The 20,022-nt window shown below is 44.8% G+C and overlaps 1 protein-coding gene across 2 annotated transcripts in view; it reads right to left on the bottom strand.

Moving 5' to 3' along the window:
- Nucleotides 1–271: 271 nt before the first annotated feature.
- Nucleotides 272–20,022, bottom strand: part of SLC51B (SLC51 subunit beta) — a 56,643-nt gene continuing 36,892 nt past the window's right edge. The window contains exon 4 of one of the 2 annotated variants that reach the window (XM_086958037.1): nt 272–1,426. In XM_086958037.1, the coding sequence (XP_086814163.1) occupies nt 1,162–1,426 (265 nt within the window). In that variant the 3' untranslated portion in view covers nt 272–1,161. The remainder of the gene's footprint in view (nt 1,427–20,022) is intronic. The other variant, XM_086958038.1, reaches the window with a different exon arrangement.

Below are 20,022 nucleotides of genomic sequence, written 5' to 3'. Positions count from 1 at the left end.
GGCCGCATGGAAAGGGTTAAGTAGATGAGCCATTTTGCTGAAAAACGTACTTTGCTACACAGTGACATTAATAACTTTGGCTCCTTCGAAATAATGTCTACCCACTTGGAGAAAACATTTGGCTATAAAATTGTCCTACGGTGATTGGACTATAACCATCCTAACCACTGCAACCATTCTGGGAGGTCACATGAAGGTACAAACTCAGTGAAGAATGTGGAAGATATAAGTAGGTGCAACGTCAACGCTGGTTAACATGCAGGGCTGATGCTTGTGAATATATAAAAGTGTGGATTCTGGTATAGGTAGTGACTAGGCTGTTAGAAGTCGCTTGGCTGCTGGTAGATAGCGGTTTGGGTGCTGGTTGGCGTGCAGTGTTAATGTTGGTAGCCATCCAGTGGGGATGATGTTAGATGTGCAAAAGAGGGCTAGTAGAAATGGAGTAAGTAATGTAGTGCACTGGCACAGCTGGTAGGTAGCCAGTGTTGATGGTGGTAGAGAAGCAATGGCAATGCTGTTAGGCATACAGGACTGATGCTGGTAGAGATGGCAGTGTGAGCGTTGGTAGACATATATTTTTGATGCTGGTTGAGGGTAGTGCTAGATACGTATATGCTAATACGTATGCATGGGAGATACCGATAGATGCAGTGGGAATGCTGGCAAGCATGCAACGGATGAATTGGTGAATACACATGGGGTACTCTTTTAGATACACACTGAACAGTCTATTTGGCGTACATGAAGCAGTTTGATAAATACAGAGGGGCTTATTTACAAGCCCCTTGCACCACTTTTGCGTCATTTTTCCCATGTTAAAAATGACATAAAAGTGGCGCAAGGGACTTGTAAATCTGCCTGAAAGTTGCAAAGCAGTCAACTATAAGTTGAGGAATCTGTTAGATATGCACTGGGATTCTGGCTGCTGCAATAATAAAGTGGAATTTCCATTCCATAGCTAGCCTGCAGGCCATCGTTTGGCCTGAATGTACCCATCTGTAGAGTCACATGACATGCACATGTATACAGTCAGTCATATGGTAGTCCATTTCTTCTTATAGCTCCACTGGTCTCTGTTCATCCTCTCCTAGGAGGTCTTGTAATGCGAAGATTTTGGTCAGATCGGGCAGCTTTTTGGGTGTGGGTTTACAGAATTCAACTTCAGATGTCACCACTTTTCTGTACAACTATGCGATGTTCCCATCTGTTTACTTCAGACGTGGCCACTTCTCTATACAAGGATGTGACGTTTCCATCTTTCCATTCGACTACAATATCTCCGGCTTCGCGGCTTTTATCCAATCCCAGGTCTTGTCTCAAAGCGCTGTCGTCCTCTGTTAGCAAGACAGTGGCCTGCTTGGGCTCCAACCCTGTCGATTTCATGTCCATGGAAGCTGGGGCATACAGCACGTCGCGCTTCCGCTTCCTAGGATAGCAATGCAAAGAGGTTGGTATAAAAAAGAGTCAGGCACATGTATGACCTGAATTTTAGTAATAACAAACAATGCTTTGGTGAAAGTGCTCAGGAAATGCTGCAAAATTAAAGAGCCCACTCCTAAAAAAATAGTGCAAGTAATGAAAGTGTGTAAAAAAAAAATATTTCTTGAAAGTATCCAGGTCATTCAACCAAACAGTACAAGTCACAGATTTAAGGTCAAAGCTGACATTGCTGTAATTTCAAAGCCCAGGAAATACCCCAAACAGTGAATATCTTACTCGACTACTGCACTAAGAAATGATTGACAAAACAATAAAGAACAAACTTCAACAGCTAATCAATCCTCATCAATATTGATTCCTTCAAAACTGGGATACTTTTGATACTGTTTCAAAGATGGATCGCCTTGGCAAAAGAATGGAACTAACAGAAGTTGCAGTGTTGACCTCCCTAGCTGCAGAAAAGGCTTTCCACAAGCTGAACTGTTCATTTATAAACAACGTGATGGGAAGAAATGGTTTGGGAAAGCTGTTGTATATTGGCACTAGCAAATCAGCATGTACATACAACAAGGAGTCATTTAGAGTGGAATACTTCATTTAAGGTCATTTTATAGCAGACACCAAAAAGGGATGTCCCTTATCCACACTCTTCATTACATTAACAACTGAAATACTAACACACAAAAATATGGAATAATGACAAATCAAAGAAAAATGACAAATCAGGGAGAATTAACTTTAGAGGTATGAACAATGATTAACGATGATGTTTTAGTGATCTTTTTTTAAAAAGTTTTTATCTGTTTAGCAAATAACAGAAAACAGGAATTATTCTCACTAACATTTGACATAGTCATAGCGAATATGAACTGCTATATCAGAGTTACATCTGCACAACACACATCTTCAGGCACATTACATTTCTTTAGCAAGCAAATTTCTCCTGGGAACAGAATAACACTATATTAGGATCCGTAATATGAATTGATATTCAATTAACCACATTCATACACAGCAACTATAGTGTCACCAAAAGCAACACCAATAACAATCATCCAAGGCCCCTATAGTCAATTATGTAGAACAATATTAAAAAAACAACCGATATGAAAAAATAACAAATTTTAATTCACTTGGTGTGGTTTGCACAATGATAAAAATTCAATAACACACAAATACAGTTTAAAAATGAATAATTAAAAAACACCTATGTGTTGACAATTAAAAAAAAATTCCAATATAAAAGAACAAAAACAGTGTATAATCATAAGCACATCATTGTTTGGTTACTCCATGTAGAATTCGTTGTAATAATATCTAATAGGTGTCCACAGATCATGTCATCTATTCGCCACCCTATCAAGTTCCTGGATGTAACACCATCTAATACGTCGACACATTTCGATGGCCCTTTTGTGATTGTAAGCCACCTTCTTCAGGACAAAGTTTATAAAACTGTTCTCTTTAAATAAACAAAACACCCGGTAATCCTCGCGGTATCACTCGAGGGGAACGGGTAATAACTCTTTCACGATTTTGATATTTAGTTGAGCGGGGCTCCAAAGGGCTCCAAACGCTACTGGGTCTTGACACAATCAATGCAAGGTGATAGGTCCTCCAATTGAAAAGTATTAAAAGTAAGCAGGGATCCTTAGGGCTCCAAATCGCATCTTGAAACAATAACTAAGGGGATATGTGTCCTCCCACGAGATTTAGCCAATGTATAGGACGGACACACGTCTTCCCTTTTGACGGTAGAGAAAACAGGTAATTCTTTATCCAAATGCTGAAATGTATGCTTCTAAATGGGCAGCTCGCCTTTATCAATCCTCACTCTTCGTCCACTTTCTATATTTATGATGATAGAATGGGTAGATCTGAGAGTCGGGTAACGGCGCCCTACCGACCGTCCTGTCTAAAGGCTAGTGAGGATGATGTTATCGGAAAGAGGAGAAAGTAACCTTATCAACAAAGTTACGGAGACATTGATAATAAAGAGAGGACTTCACAGAGCGGAGTTTCGTCTTCTTTGGGCACAGCCACACATTATCAAAACTCACACTTGAGAACAGTTTCTGAATGGCCATGGATAGACTATGTAAAGATTTAGGCACATTTGGATGAAGCAATTGTTGGAAGCATTTCATTGGACCTGACCTCAAACACAGACCTCAAAACACCTGCTTGAAAAAGTACAAAAAACTTCTATAAAGTTTTAAGTATCCAGTACTTAAAAAGGCTGACAACTAGTTCATTGCTGTTTGCACTCATCGACATTAAGAACAATTTTTGCCAGCTCTCAAAAGAGGTGAAAATGAAGGAAAAGTAATTGCTTGATCCCAGGGTGCATTTTTACAAAGGTAACAATAAATGCTTTGATCAATAAACGATGGACTTTGGAATCAGTGAAAATGCATCGAGCAATGTTCCCTTAGAACAGAAGAGTCATAAAGTAAACATCTCACAAAAGGGTGAAGGGTGGCATTTCGTTAGTAAATGAGAACAAAAACTAGGCAAGCAACTAAAGGTTGGCGATTGGGAAAATCTATGGCTAGACATTGTTCAATGTTGAATAAAGAAGTCCAATAAAATATAGTATGCAATTAATGCTGTATTCCAAAACAACGATCGATAAATATATTTTTGCCAACCACAGCAGTGTTCCTGGAGGAAATGCAATAGTACTGGTGACACATTGCACATAATTGCTTTGCTCTAAATTAACTATATTCGAAAGAGGTGCTAAGTGCAATAAGAAGGATTTATTTTATTCAGTCCAAGCAATTTGAAATACCTTGTGATTAGGCATGAGCGATTCTTGACTGAAAGTTATGGCACATAACAGAAACTCTCAGCAAAGAAGTGATCATGGTAGCACAGAAAATGGAAGAAGAGGCATGGCTTCAAAACAAGGAATACATTGGGGGCATGACTGCACCAAAGCATGATGGTCGCCTGGCGAGGCAGCTCCGTGCGGATGGGAGGTTCTTCAGCAATTTTTAGTGAATGTCCTGTAACTCCCCATCCGAGCAGCACATAAAAAGGCAGAAACTCTCCACGGGACACCTCTACATCCCTGATTTTATGTGAGTTCAGATCGGTAATTCACCTTTAATTTGATGTTTGGCCAAATCCATTATTTCAAAGCCAACAACAGCTATATGGCTGTCAGGAATACCACATTATTGAATGGCTCGAATGAAAAGATGGAAAGGGTTTTGAAATAATGAATCTCCACGAAGGTCAGGCAGTTTTGGCTCAGACAAAACGGCCGACGCTCATAGACCCGTGTTTTACATCAGCCCTTGGAGCTCAAGACTAATTTAATAAAGGAATCTGCTGGCCTCATTCTCCACTTTACTTGTTTGCCTACTGAAAGATTACTGCTCTGTGGGTTTTATACTGATCATTTGCTGGATATATTTCTAAACTAGTCTATGCTGGAAGGAGTCATTATTTTCTCTTAGCAAATCTCCTTACATTATGACACAGTAGCTGCTGTAGTGTAGCGCTCTAGCTTCCAAGGGGTGTGCATGACGCAGCACGCCCGAGCTAGAGCGCAAAGCCAATGCGCATGCGCGAACGGCGGTTTGCGCATCAGAGCGGCTCGGAGCGCGATCTAGATAAGACGCCTGGCGCTCTTCCTGTAGCGGTATTTGCAATTATAATAAAACTACTCCTGCCTATAAACGCCTTGCAGAGTGTCCTTATTAATGGTGAGAGAGCGTAAACTGAACAAAATGTATGAGTGCACCAGAGTTGCAAGTAGTAGGCACAAATCATAAAGAGAAATGCTATGAGTGCTGAAAATATATTCACCTATACCTTGAAATGTGTAGTTAATCTAGAGATTGCATATAGAAGTGGAACTAATGCAAACATGTGTGAAAATGTATATCTTTATTAGAAGTGATTAATCATGATCCATGTTATGTAGCTGCTAGTGGAAGCAGTCATGCTGAAAGGCATAGAAGGGAACGGGCCTTATGGCTAGGCCAGAAGGGTTTAGAAACATAGTAGACAAAGAAGGGGGTTCCCCGTGGGTATCTTTAGGATATGGGCAGGTAGTAGGGGGGAAAACCAATATAAATAGAGAAGGAGAGTACCCTGTCTCAGGATATATAGGCCCTGGCTAGGGGGTCCTAACTGATGTGTATGGAGGGGTGATTAACCTAGGGGTTGACAATACATGTAACAATCACATGGTCAAATCAAAAGGACTATACAGTTCAAGTTTAGAAAATATATATTTTTTTATTATTGTTTTCTGATAACAAGGATATTTACAAAAGATTTTTTTTAAGGAAAAATATATTTTTTTTATATATCATAGGTACATATAAGTCATAAGTAAAACAAACAGATATGGGGACAACAATATCAAGACAGTTCGTCCTACCCAGTAACAGCCAATCTTTACACACACAGTATCATTCACTTCAATCCCTACTCACTCTTTCTCTCCTTATATCATACACCATTCATTCTATCATTCATTCTACTATTCCTTGCGAATACAGCAATTAGGTGGTCAAATCGGGATGTTCGTCCGGATAGATGGTTTTAGCTACGGGTCCTGATGTAATGAGGACAATGACCGTATTCCTGGAGACATACGCCGACGTGCGTTTCGGTGACAGGCCGTTAAGGCCGCACCTTCGTCAGGGCAAGGGGCAGTGTACTGGGACGGGCACAGGGATAAAAACTCTGATTTCGTATTAGGTTCTGCTATTCAAGTATATCAGGCTTCAGATGCCGTCATAGGGATGCAACGGCGCCGATGCTGTTGTTGTTTCAAGGGACAGGCTACAAGCAATTTGAATCCAGTATGGGTTGGCTCCTTAGCATTATGCTTTATAGCACCCTTGGGTTTTGGCGATCATCTGGGTTCTAGACAATAGTTGGCACACAAAGAGCCGGGGGTGCAAGCTTATAGTGGTGATATACTTCGTTTCAATGTTCATGAGGCGCAGAGGTGCACAATTCTATAGAGCATCTACGAGCCTTTCAGGATTCAAATAGGCGTTTCTAGGCGGGGATTCCAATCGTGTTCTAACCTATCGGTTCTTTCAATAAGTGCGTTCAGAGGGCGCAGAAGTGCAGAATTCTAGAGGGCATCTACGAGCCTTTCAAAGGTAGAATAGCCGTTCCTAGGCGGGGGTTTCAATTGTGCTCTGTTATGTCGGTTCCTTTCATGGGTAGCGGGTGGAAGCGATGCCGTCTTACAATTCCGGGCCACCTTCGTAGGGTGCTCCGGAATCCATCCATTGGCCGACAGACCGAGTCGGCGGAATCCCAGCTTGATGATAACAGCCTCCGGGACAAAGGCGGTGCATCAGCAAGCACCCTACGAAGGTGGCCCGGAATTGTAAGACGGCATCGCTTCCACCCGCTACCCATGAAAGGAACCGACATAACAGAGCACAATTGAAACCCCCGCCTAGGAACGGCTATTCTACCTTTGAAAGGCTCGTAGATGCCCTCTAGAATTCTGCACTTCTGCGCCCTCTGAACGCACTTATTGAAAGAACCGATAGGTTAGAACACGATTGGAATCCCCGCCTAGAAACGCCTATTTGAATCCTGAAAGGCTCGTAGATGCTCTATAGAATTGTGCACCTCTGCGCCTCATGAACATTGAAACGAAGTATATCACCACTATAAGCTTGCACCCCCGGCTCTTTGTGTGCCAACTATTGTCTAGAACCCAGATGATCGCCAAAACCCAAGGGTGCTATAAAGCATAATGCTAAGGAGCCAACCCATACTGGATTCGAATTGCTTGTAGCCTGTCCCTTGAAACAACAACAGTATCGGCGCCGTTGCATCCCTATGACGGCATCTGAAGCCTGATATACTAGAATAGCAGAACCTAATACGAAATCAGAGTTTTTATCCCTGTGCCCGACCCAGTACACTGCCCCTTGCCTTGACGAAGGTGCGGCCTTAACGGCCTGTCACCGAAACGCGCGTCGGCGTATGTCTCCAGGAATACGGTCATTGTCCTCATTACATCAGGACCCGTAGCTAAAACCATCTATCCGGACGAACATCCCGATTTGACCACCTAATTGCTGTATTCGCAAGGAATAGTAGAATGAATGATAGAATGAATGGTGTATGATATAAGGAGAGAAAGAGTGAGTAGGGATTGAAGTGAATGATACTGTGTGTGTAAAGATTGGCTGTTACTGGGTAGGACGAACTGTCTTGATATTGTTGTCCCCATATCTGTTTGTTTTATTTATGACTTATATGTACCTATGATATATAAAAAAAATATATTTTTCCTTAAAAAAAATCTTTTGTAAATATCCTTGTTATCAGAAAACAATAATAAAAGAATATATATTTTCTAAACTTGAACTGTATAGTCCTTTTGATTTGACCATGTGATTGTTACATGTATTGTCAACCCCTAGGTTAATCACCCCTCCATACACATCAGTTAGGACCCCCTAGCCAGGGCCTATATATCCTGAGGCAGGGTACTCTCTTTCTCTATTTATATGGGTTTAGAAACATAGATTGCTTTGCATAGACATGGATTGCACTAATGTTATTTAGTAATTCTGTTATTCATTAGATTTATATTCTATAGATGTGTTTTCTTATTATGCCAGAGAAAGAAGCTAACATGTTATTTTAGTTAATTTTTGCGAAAGGGTTGTAGGCCTGAAATGATGAAAGGATTTCTGATTTACATGTCCTGATACAGGCCGAGCTGTGTCAGGAAATAAGTTGCAAACCTTTGTTAGAAGTCTATGGGAATGAAGATTCAGCCACGGATGTCTGTCTGCATATGTGAGGGGGATTCAATTAATAACTGGATGAATAGAGTTCTGTTCGTAAGATTGGTGTAGACATGGAGGAGGGTTCAGGAATGTTTTAGGGGGTATCGGCGGGCCGGAGAAGAGTCTGAGAAGCAAGGTCAACGCTAACGCACGAGGCCCAAGGGAAGATCTTCATGGAAAAAGCCAGAATCAACACCACGTGAGGGGCGTCTCACGAGGGGCGTCTCAAATGTTATTGTGATTTGTATTAGGGTCAGCACCCCATGGTGGAGTTAGAGCAGATGCCTGAGGACCCTTTAGAGAGCAGATGGGTAGGCAGAGAGGGGTCATGACTGGAGATCATAGGTTTTCACCTAGAGACTAATAGTGGGTGATCTTCTTAGGAAGTCATTCACAGCTGACACCTTTTGGTAGGTTGGGACTCTGTTAAGTAGGGTTACCATCCAGAGCAGGGTAGGGACAGCCTAACCTGAAACCTTTCCCTCCTGCTGTAAATGACGGAGAGATCACAATATGTGTCGATGCTTGCAGCCCTTTTGATTTTGGAATTAGTGCTAGTCGTGTTCTTTGCTCGCCTGAGGGCTTTTCGAGAGCACATGTTTGTAGTGGTGCCCATATATCTTTTGAATCTCATTTTGAGATGCCTGTACTTGCAGTTAACTTTGACTCTATAATAAATCTTTAAAAGCTAGAAGTAGTCTGTGGTTTTTTCAGAGTCAAGCCCATTATTGAGCAACTAACTTGGTATTGGATGCACTTTCTTTCCTCAACGACAGGCAATAAAGGTTCAGTTGACCAGAACGGGGTTTAGATCTATAGTGATAAGATAGAGATCTACAATCTCGCCCTTGCAGTTGGTAGCTATAGAGGATGGTTGCCTTCTTGAGGAAGGTGATCTAGGCCAGGTTAGATTACCCCAAGGCCCCTAGAGATCGATGATCGGAAGAACCGCCCGCCGAAGAAGGTCCGGATGACGTGAGACAGAAAAGCAGCAGTATCGGTCGAGAGTGAGTATAAAGGGTCATGCGTGTTAGATTGCAGTGTTTTTGTGTTGTATCTATGTTGTAATGTCTGGCGGAGTTGAATGCCTGTAGAGTGACTGCGGAACAGGTTGTGAGCGCGCGCAACCGGTGCAGATCTTAAGTTCAAGGAGAGCTTAAGTGGTTCGGGTGTATCGGACATCCAGAGTAATTGTCAACCAGTGTGAAGGGGGTCATGAGGTACCATTGATCGCCCGCAGGACCGAGATAGGGGGAACGTAAGAGTGAGTGCATGAGTAACGGACGCTGGTCGGAAGTTACTGTGTGTAAGCAACCTATCGGAGAGACGGAAGACATTTCGTCAGTTGTGGTGACAATTACAGATAGACTGTGGACGTACAGTCAAGAGAAGTGACGGCTTGGTCGGAAGTAGTCATTTTTCGGTGTAAGAATGGGACGCGTGTATGACCGGGAGACGAGCTGAGAAAGGAGGGGTGCTGCTGCGAAGCGGAGACGAGTGACGTCAGAAAGTGCCGCGCTGGGATTGGCCGGCCGGAGCAAGACCGCGCTGTGATAGGCCAGCTAGCAAAGCCGCGCTAGGATTGGTGGATTGTCATCAGGAAGTAAACAGAATAGTGAGGCTGGAAATTGTACGTTTAAACATGAAATGTTTTAAATGGTTAAGAGAGGCGTTTAAAAGAGAGAGGCGGAGATCTTATGGAGGGGAAGAAGCCCCGCCGGAGGGTACGCCGGCTTATTATATGGCGGCAAATGTTGGGTTACACACTATATTGTGGATTTCAGAGTGGAGTAAGATCACAGAAGGAAATGAGGAACTGACGTTTCCAAAGTATGGGACGTTCAGATTAGAGGTGCTACACCGATTAAAAGCAGTCTTGACCTCAATGAGACCTATGCCTAGACCGACCCAGTTTGAAGCTCTCAATGCATGGATTAGGGCAGCGCACGAGAGGAACCTGAATAGACGACAGGAAAGGGTGAAACGATCGGTAAGAGCAGTGCAGGATGCCAAATGGGATGCGGATGCTAAAAGATGGAGAGTGAATAACCTAGAAGTAAATAAACTGTACCCAGTATTAGAGGTGGCAGGAAACAAGAGCCCATGTGAAGAGGATGATGAGAGCGAGACAGAAGACAGCCTGATAAATAGGTTATTAACAGATAGGCCACCCCCGTACAATAAAGAGACAGAGAATGTCGAGCCATGCAGGGAAGGGGGGCCTAGCATAGGGGAGTATGGACCGCTTCCCACTACAGATTGGGATCCCACGGCAAGTAAAGAGTTGTCTCAATCTAGTCCGGTGCAGAAGGTAGTCGGAAGGTTTGTGGTACAAAGAGTGCCAGAAACGGAGTGTGCCACTTCCTACGCGCTGCCAGATGCCCTGCAAGTACCTGTTACTATAGGTCCTATAGTATCGATTTATGACCCAGAGAGAGCAAGAGGGGAGGAACAGGTACGACTGGACAGGGAGAGAGCAGAAATGACAAGGAGGAATGAGACAATCAATCCCCCAAGTCAGTTGACAAGACCGAGAGATTGGAGCACCCCAGTTCATACAGCAGTAGATCCAATAGGAGATCCGGGAGGCCCTAGATGGCCGGAGGATCTGAGGGGATCAGGACGGAAATCCTTCCAGGAGCTAAGTGAGTACATGAAGAAATGGGATGAGGCAGTGGAGGCTCACAAGAGCATCATAGCAGAGGAAGCTGGTAGGAAAAGCCAGGATAGCAGGACCCGGACTCACTGTGGGGCTGACGAAAGCAGTCCGCAGTGGGACGAGAAAGGTCAGGACGGTAGCGGAGACACTCGTCATACCAGGAGTGGAGGTAGATCAGACCTGGAAGACAGGAGCCCTGAGTGTGGGGGGGTGTCTCGTAGATTTCACAGCGAAGGGGATAGGAGAACGCAGGAATACAGGAACAGTTTTAAGTGCACCCACTATGCGTCTGACAATAGTGGGCAGAAGGAGAGTTGCGAGAGGTCTCGCCATAACCCCTGTGACTACGGACAGGAACGCAGTCCTGGGGAGATGGGGAGCCGAGAAGGAACCTACCGAATCTTGAGTGACACTAGGCAACGAGAAAATAGCGACAGAAGGGAGAACAGCAGGGAATCCTACCAGGGAGCAAGAGAGGACAGAGAGAGTGGACAAAATGAGATTGGGGGAAACAGGCCCGTGTTTCATCACCTTCCAAGACAGGATGGCCGAGCATGGGACCTAGAGAGATGGGAAGAAGGGAGAACTCTCCTTAACTCTCCTGAGCCCAAGCGTAGGACTAGGAGTTGGGATGGGAGAGAGACTAGTGAACCCCCTAAAAAAGACATACTGCGAGCCGAGATAAAAGCCAAGAGACTTGATGTCGCCAGCCTAAAATCAGACCTGGATGACATAGTAGATGGTACCTTGCCACTAGAAAGAATGGAGATGTACGAACAGGATGAGATACTGTTCATGGCAAAGGACATCACTCGGAAAGCGAGAGTGGCACATGAGAAATTAGTCGAACTGGCAGGAAAATATATGGTAGACCTGTCAAGGACCAAGGCATTACAGGGTAACCATAGGCTACATTATTCAGATCAGGACCTAGATGAGAGAAGAACAATAGGATTAAAAACACACATAAGGGAACTGATAACGGGAATAAGGACATGGAGAGCGCTGGATAAATGGGAAGAAAGGTGGTCCAAGAAAGGGACCGTTAGGAGAAGCATGATTGGGATGACCCCAGAGGGAGGACTGCAGAGAGTAGAGGCATACCCTTTGCGTGAGGTTGCAAACGGGAACTATGTACATGTGCCGTGGAGTAGGGGAGACTTAGCAGCCTTTACCAACTCCTTCCCTAAATTGAGGGAGAACCCAGTGGAGTGGTACAAACAGGTTTAGAGGTTCGTAAAGATCTCCAAAGTTCTATGGATAGACCTAAACACGCTGTTTGACATTGTAGTACCAGGAGACTTGTGGTCAGCATGTAAGGTTAGTGCTGAGTGGCCCACAGCAGAGCCAGAGAGAGATGCACGGACTAATGGACCGTCCGAGACAGTAATGGTAAAATACGAGAGAGTGATGACTTGGCTGAAAGACAAGGTGCCAATGCAGGACATAGATTGGGTCAAAATAGATCGAACTAGACAGGAACCCAAAGAGACAGTTCATGAATATTATGAGAGATTGCTGAAGGCGTTTAAACAATATAGCGGGTTGGATGTAATGGACCCGAAAGACATAGGGCAGTTTGTGTCTAAGTTTGTCTTGGGTTTGAGACCGGATATTAGTTTAATGATTCAGCAACACTTGATTTGTGGCAAAATAAACCTTTGGACGAAATTCTGAGATATGCTAGGTACTGCTGTGATGAGATAGACTCAAAGGCAAAGAAGCTAAAAGAAAAGCTGATGGTGGTACAGATGCAGTCAGCTGGTAAGGGTGGGCAACAGCAACAGCAACAGGGAACAGGGACTGGGGGTAAGAAACAGTATAGTCAGAACAAGGGCAATGAGGAGAACTCCACCTTTAGACCTAGGATAGACATTGCGGCATTGAAAAAGACGACCCGGTGCCACCAGTGTAACGAGGTGGGACATTGGAAACGCGAGTGTCCCTACAACGTTGAAATAGGAGAACAAGAAGTAGAGGAAGAAGAGGTTCAAAGCCCTCCAGGAAGAGGGGTAACGCCGTATCAAGGAAAGGTGGTCAAAGGGGGGACCCCAGCTCCGCGAGCCCAGTTCCCTCAACCACCCAGAATAGGGACAACTGGAAAGACCTATAGACAGATGCCTCTGTTTGTAGGAGGAGAGGAGTGCTATTACGTTGATCCCTTAACAGGACAGAGAGTAGAGAGAGAAGACTGTACCCTCGGGGCAGCCTTAGATGTGGACCAAAGGGGACCCTATGTTGAGGCCGAAGTGGCAGGGTGCCCCACGACATTCCTAGTAGACACAGGAGCCACCCGATCCACGATAGGATCAGCCGCAGTTCCAGGCCTGCCCATGTCTGGAGAGACCATTCAAGTGGTGGGGGTCGCAAACAGGAGAATAACGAGCTCATTGACGGAACCAGTGCAGGTGAAAATAGGGAAGTACAGCGATGAGCATCAGTTTGTGGTTTGCGATTCTAGTCCTGTATGTCTGTTGGGAAGAGACCTATTGTGTAAATTAAATTGTACAATATACTGCACACCGCAAGGAGTGGAGGTATTAACCAACGATGATGATGCTGACTTCAAAGTCGCGAATTCAAGAATATGTGTGGAGCTGTATCCCACTTTGGCAGTGGATGAGCTCCCCTGGGATCTAAGGGAGACCGTGGCACCAGAAGTGTGGGATTTCACTGGGGAAGAGATTGGACTGGTAAAGGGAGTAGACCCAGTGAAAATAATAGTGAAACCGCATGCTGAGTTTCCAAGAACACCCCAATACAAATTGACTCCAGAAACGATTGCAGGAATAAAGCCCGTGATCGAGTCCATGATTAAGCAGGGAATACTGAAAGAAACAGTGGGTAGTCCGTGTAACTCCCCGATCATGGGTTTGCAGAAGCCCAATGGGAAATTCAGGATAGTGCAGGATCTTCGAAAGATTAATAACATAGTTGTCTCATGTTGTCCAGTGGTACCGAATCCATCAGTGATATTGTTTCAGATACCGTTCCAAGCTGAATGGTTCACTGTGATAGATCTTTGCCAGGCTTTCTTTTCGATCCCTCTGGACGAGGAGAGCCATTTCCTTTTCGCTTTTAAGCTGGAAGGTCGCGTATTAACATGGTGTCGTATCCCACAGGGGTATACAGAGAGCCCATCGATCTTTAACCAGCTGTTGAAGAAAAACCTTGAAAGTCTAGTGCTGCCCCAGAAGTCAGTTCTGGTCCAGTACATAGACGACCTACTTGTGGCGTCAGAAACTGAAGAGGCTTGCAGGGAAGACTCCATTGCTTTGCTAAATCACTTAGCTGCAAATGGGCACAAGGTATCCCCGGGAAAATTGCAGTACTGCCTGACAGAGGTGCAGTACTTGGGGCACAGAATAGAGAAGGGGAAACGGAAGGTGTCCCCAGACCGAATAGAGGCGATCATGAAGATGAATGCGCCCAAGACACAGAGAGAGGTCAGGATGTTCCTAGGGATGGTGGGGTATTGCCGACAGTGGATAGCGAACTTTTCACTGAAAGCAAAACCCTTGCAAAAACTGACGCACAAGGAGGTGAGTGATCCGGTACCATGGGACAAGGACTGTTTGATGGCGTTCCTGCAGCTGAGAGAGGACCTGTGTCGTGCTCCTGCTCTGGGAATGCCTGATTACGATAAAATATTCATGCTCTACTGTTGTGAAAGAGAGGGTTGTGCTTTGTCTGTCTTGGTCCAAATCCATGGGAATGCCCGTAGACCAGTTGCCTACTTCTCGGCTACTTTAGACCCAGTAGCCGCAGCGTTGCCCGGATGTCTCAAATCCGTTGCTGCAACAGGTGTCAGTATCGAGCGTTGCGAGAACATCGTGATGGGGCACCCGTTAGAGGTGTACGTGCCACATTCTGTTGAATTGTTAATGACCAGGACCAAAACACAGCATCTGACCAATAGCAGGCTCACGCGCTATGAGCAAGTCATTCTTGCTGCAGAGAACGTGACTCTCAAAAGATGCTCTGTTTTGAACCCTGCCACCTTGATGCCACTCCCAGGTGACATTGATGAGGATGTATGTACAGACCATGATTGCCTTGATGTGACTGAACTATGCACCAAACCAAGACCCGACATCGTGGATGAGCCACTGACTGACCCTGATGAAATTTTCTTTGTCGATGGCTCATGTGTAAGAGACGAAGTTGGGCAGTTGAGAGCAGCTTACGCTGTTTGTACAATTACTGGAGTTGTGGAAGCCGGATGCCTGGAAGGAGTACACTCCGCTCAGGTAGCTGAAATTATTGCATTGACGCGTGCCTGCCTGGCAAGCAACCAAATTCGAGTCACCATATACACCGACAGCCAATATGGTTACGGGGTAGTTCATGATTACGGGCAATTATGGTCTCAAAGAGGTTACATGACTTCTTCAGGTTCACCCATCCGTAATGGAGAGTTTGTGCAGTTGCTGTTAGAAGCTTTGCAATGTCCAGCAGGTATTGCAGTTGTAAAATGTACCGCCCACACCAGGAATATGGACTTCGTGTCACAAGGCAATAGATATGCCGACGAAGTCGCAAGATATTGTGCAGAACAAGGGTACTCTTTCACAGAGGTGGAGGTGGGTGGAATAAATGTAAGAACTGATTTAGCCATGATATTGGAAACTGTAGACACTTGAGATGAGTTAAAATGTATGCAAGAAAATGCACCCGATTTTGAAAAACAAACGTGGGAAACTGCAGGATGTGTAAGAGGTGAGGCGCATTTCTGGGTTTCAGCAGATGGAAGAGCAGTGTTGCCCAATGAGATGGTGAACCCAATGGCCAGACAGATACACGGTCCAGTACATCTGGGGAGAGATGCTATGCTGAGGGTGTTCAGGCAAACCTGGTACAACCCTAAGTTCAGAGTAGCAGCAGAAGCAGTGTGCCAGCGTTGTGTGACCTGTCAGCAGTTGAACGTAGGAAAGAGGACACCAGTTGCATTGAGTCACATAGGGAGGTCTGGAGGTCCATTTAATAGGATGCAATTGGACTTTATTGAAATGCCCAGGTGCAACCGCCTTCGTTATGTCCTGGTGGTTGTTTGCATATTTTCCAGATGGGTCGAGGCATACCCTACACGCAGGTGTGACACCCTCACTGTAGCCAAGTTATTGCTTAGGGAACTCATACCACGATTCGGGGTACCGGCCTCTTTGGAATCAGATAGGGGAACCCATTTTAACAGTGAGCTTGTGAAGATGATTTGTGCGGCTCTGAACATAGACCAGAAATTGCATTGTAGTTACAGACCAGAAGCTTCGGGAATTGTGGAGCAGATAAACAGCACTATCAAGAATCGAATTGCCAAAATGTGTTCATCAACGTCCCTGAGTTGGCCTGATGCTCTGCCATTGGTTCTTATGAGTATCCGTAGTACCCCAGACAGAAGAACGGGACTGTCACCGCATGAGGTGTTAATGGGGAGGGCAATGAGATTGCCATCAGTACCAACTGCTGCACTGTTAAACATCACAGATGATATGATCCTGGACTATTGTAAGGGGCTGTCTGACGCCATTCATTCTGTGTCCCTTCAGGTGCAGGCTGCCGAGGTTCCGTCGTGCCAGGACCTGTGCCATGACCTGTGCCCTGGAGATTGGGTGCTTGTAAAGAAGCACATAAGAAGAAGCTGCCTAGATGTTCGTTGGCGTGGGCCCTACTAGATCATCCTGATCACGAACACTGCAGTGAAGGTGGGAGGCCTGCCCAACTGGATCCACGCGTCTCACACGCGGAGGGTTCCAGCACCTCTGGAAGAAACAGCTCCTCTCTCGGATGGAAGTCCAGCTGAGGACCGAGAAGCCATAGAGGGGGCCAGCCAAGCTGTAGAGGTGCCAGAAGAAGCTGGGAACGTGTCTGACCAGGCTGAGGACGGTCAGTACAATAGCGAAACGGACGACGCTACCGAAGGGGAAAGTAGCTGGGAGTACGAATCAGACACCGACCAGTCTGAAAGAGAGCGAGAGCAAAGCAGGAGGAGAAGGAGCAGAAGGGTGAGGCGTGGAGAGGCCAGCTGGCCGCAGAGGAGGAGTTCAAGCCTGAGGTCAACTCCAGAGAGAACCCTTGCTCCAATATCTGAAGACTCAGACCCGGAAGAAGGTGCTCAGGGCTCTGAAGCACCAGATCTAAGAAGGTCAAGAAGAGCACGTGTGCCCAGCAGAAGATACGCCACCCCTGAGTGGACATATCTGGCGACAAATGTCTGGGGAACGGGAGACAGGGAGGATACGAGCGGTGCTGGTGACCAGCTCTGAACCCATCATCACAGTAGAAGTACAGCTGTTAGTGCCCGGAGTCGAAGCAGAAGGGTCACTAACGTTCACACTCCCCAACCCTCCCCGCCTAAGCAAGTTAAAGCACATGTTTTTCACTGAATTGCAATTCCCCGATTTTGGAACAAAGATAACAAGCCATGAAGAGCACATTCTTCGTCTGGAAATATTGAACTATGCTATTCAAGCCGCAGGCCCAAGCCTGATTGTAGATGCTTAAAGACTTTGTAAATAAGCAAGAAAAAGAAGATTACCTAGCGCCTAGGAAGCAGAGAATCTTAGGGACCTTCCTATCAGTTGACGGAGAAGGGCTAGGGTTGTCTGTGTTAAAGCTTCAAAAAGACTTTTGCAAAAAGAGACTGCCAGCTTCCAATTGTGTGATTCTAAAAGACTGGTTGATCAAGAGAGACTGTAAAGGAATAAAGAAGAAAAGAACTTTGTGTTGAAAGAGAGGGAAAGAATCATACTGTCTGAAGAAATGGATGCCGGTAGCCCGAATCGTAGAGCCAAATGTATAATAGGCACACTAATAGTAGGAGTGATACTTCTAATAGCTTTAGTAGTTACTGTATCATATGTAGTGGGACATGAGAGAGAGGCAAGGGTACCAGGCGAGAAGTCTGTAGTGACGCCAAGACCCACTGTTGCTGGTAAGACAGGAGAAAGCATACATGAGAAAGCGTTATTAGCAGCAGAAGCCCGTAGGTTACACATGGATGAGTCCCAAGGCGACTTTAGGTCAAATGCTTATGCCAAACTTTTGTATGAATAAGTGGATGCCATGGATGTCAAAGATTGCTACGTCTGCATGCAACTGCCGGCGTCTGTAGATGAAGGCATTAGATATCATCACCTCCCATTGACATATGGCATTACATGTAGCTTATTGCTTAGCATATTTTATGGGAGAGATAGTTTTGAATACTATTTCTCTAATTATGACTCAGTGTTACCAGAAGTCCCAAACTACAAGCAAATGAACAAGTGGGACTACTGGAAGAGTGAAGACAGATTGGCCAAGTTCTTCATTCCTTGGGATACCTTAGATACTTCACATGCCCGCAGAAATAACCTGACATGCAAAGTGTCAGAAGTCGAGAAGAAGTTTATAGGGCAGGTGGATGATCGATACAGAAGGCAAAAGATTTTGAAAAAATCAGGACAATGGAAAACAGATTGGACCGAGGAAGAGAAGGCACACAAGAGGACGGGTAGTAGTGGTCCAATAGCTTTGGATAAAACGCAGAGAGGGAAGTTATGTCTTCACAGAAGCAAAACGTACTACGAAAATGTATTCGTAGGGGAAGTCAGTTGTGAACATGCTTTCAAGTTAGAATATTACACAAAGGATTTCTTGAAAGGAATGCAAGTGATTCCAAATGTATATTTTGTATGTGGAAGAAATGCCTACGTGAGACTACCTGATAACTGGTATGGATCATGTTACTTGGCAATTGTCTTTCCCAAAATATACCATGCCCAAGATTTAGAGATCATCGAGGGCAAGGCCTCGACAAGAGGGAGAAGAGATGTAGGAGATGCAGAATTAGTTGGAGATGTATTTGGAGCTGCATTTCCTATCTTAGGACTGATCCTCAATGATGTCAAAATTAGGCGACTGGCAACAGTCGTAGACAGGTTGTCTGCCAGCACTGCTAGATCCTTAATGCTGGTGGAAGGAGAGATGCAATCGATAAGGGCCATGGTGCTTCAGAACCGTCTTGCGTTAGACGTTCTGCTAGCAAAAGAAGGCGGAGTCTGTAAGGCTTTGAAGGTCCAGGAATGTTGCACTTACATTCCAGACAATTCAAAGCCTCTTGAGAAGGTCATTATGAATATAACTAATATTCACAAGGAGATCGAAGACCTAACTAAAGCAAATGTTTGGGAGAAAGTGGGTCATGGAATGGGAGAAGTTGGAGGTTGGTTTGCCAACCTAGGGAAGAGCTTTGTATGGTATGTGCTGAAACCTATCATCATAATAGTGATCTGTGTGATCCTGTTGTGGGGATTGGTGAGGTCATACCAATGGTATAGATCAAATAGATTGGAGAGATCCAGGAGGGAGCAGTTACAGAGATTGGCTGCAATACAAGACAATCAGTACCGGAGTCTGAGGGCTCTGGAAACGCAGAAACGAGGGGCATTAGCAATTAGTTCAGTTTAAATATTGATGATGACCCCTAGGGGTCATCAAAGGGGGGAACTGAGAGAGCGTAAACTGAACAAAATGTATGAGTGCACCAGAGTTGCAAGTAGTAGGCACAAATCATAAAGAGAAATGCTATGAGTGCTGAAAATATATTCACCTATACCTTGAAATGTGTAGTTAATCTAGAGATTGCATATAGAAGTGGAACTAATGCAAACATGTGTGAAAATGTATATCTTTATTAGAAGTGATTAATCATGATCCATGTTATGTAGCTGCTAGTGGAAGCAGTCATGCTGAAAGGCATAGAAGGGAACGGGCCTTATGGCTAGGCCAGAAGGGTTTAGAAACATAGATTGCTTTGCATAGACATGGATTGCACTAATGTTATTTAGTAATTCTGTTATTCATTAGATTTATATTCTATAGATGTGTTTTCTTATTATGCCAGAGAAAGAAGCTAACATGTTATTTTAGTTAACTTTTGCGAAAGGGTTGTAGGCCTGAAATGATGAAAGGATTTCTGATTTACATGTCCTGATACAGGCCGAGCTGTGTCAGGAAATAAGTTGCAAACCTTTGTTAGAAGTCTATGGGAATGAAGATTCAGCCACGGATGTCTGTCTGCATTTGTGAGGGGGATTCAATTAACAACTGGATGAATAGAGTTCTGTTCGTAAGATTGGTGTAGACATG

This window comes from Lissotriton vulgaris, chromosome 2_1 (assembly GCF_964263255.1).
Source record: "Lissotriton vulgaris chromosome 2_1, aLisVul1.2, whole genome shotgun sequence".
Classification (NCBI taxonomy): domain Eukaryota; kingdom Metazoa; phylum Chordata; class Amphibia; order Caudata; family Salamandridae; genus Lissotriton; species Lissotriton vulgaris.
Note: the sequence above shows the minus strand (reverse complement) of the source record. Positions and strands in the feature narration are given on the sequence as shown.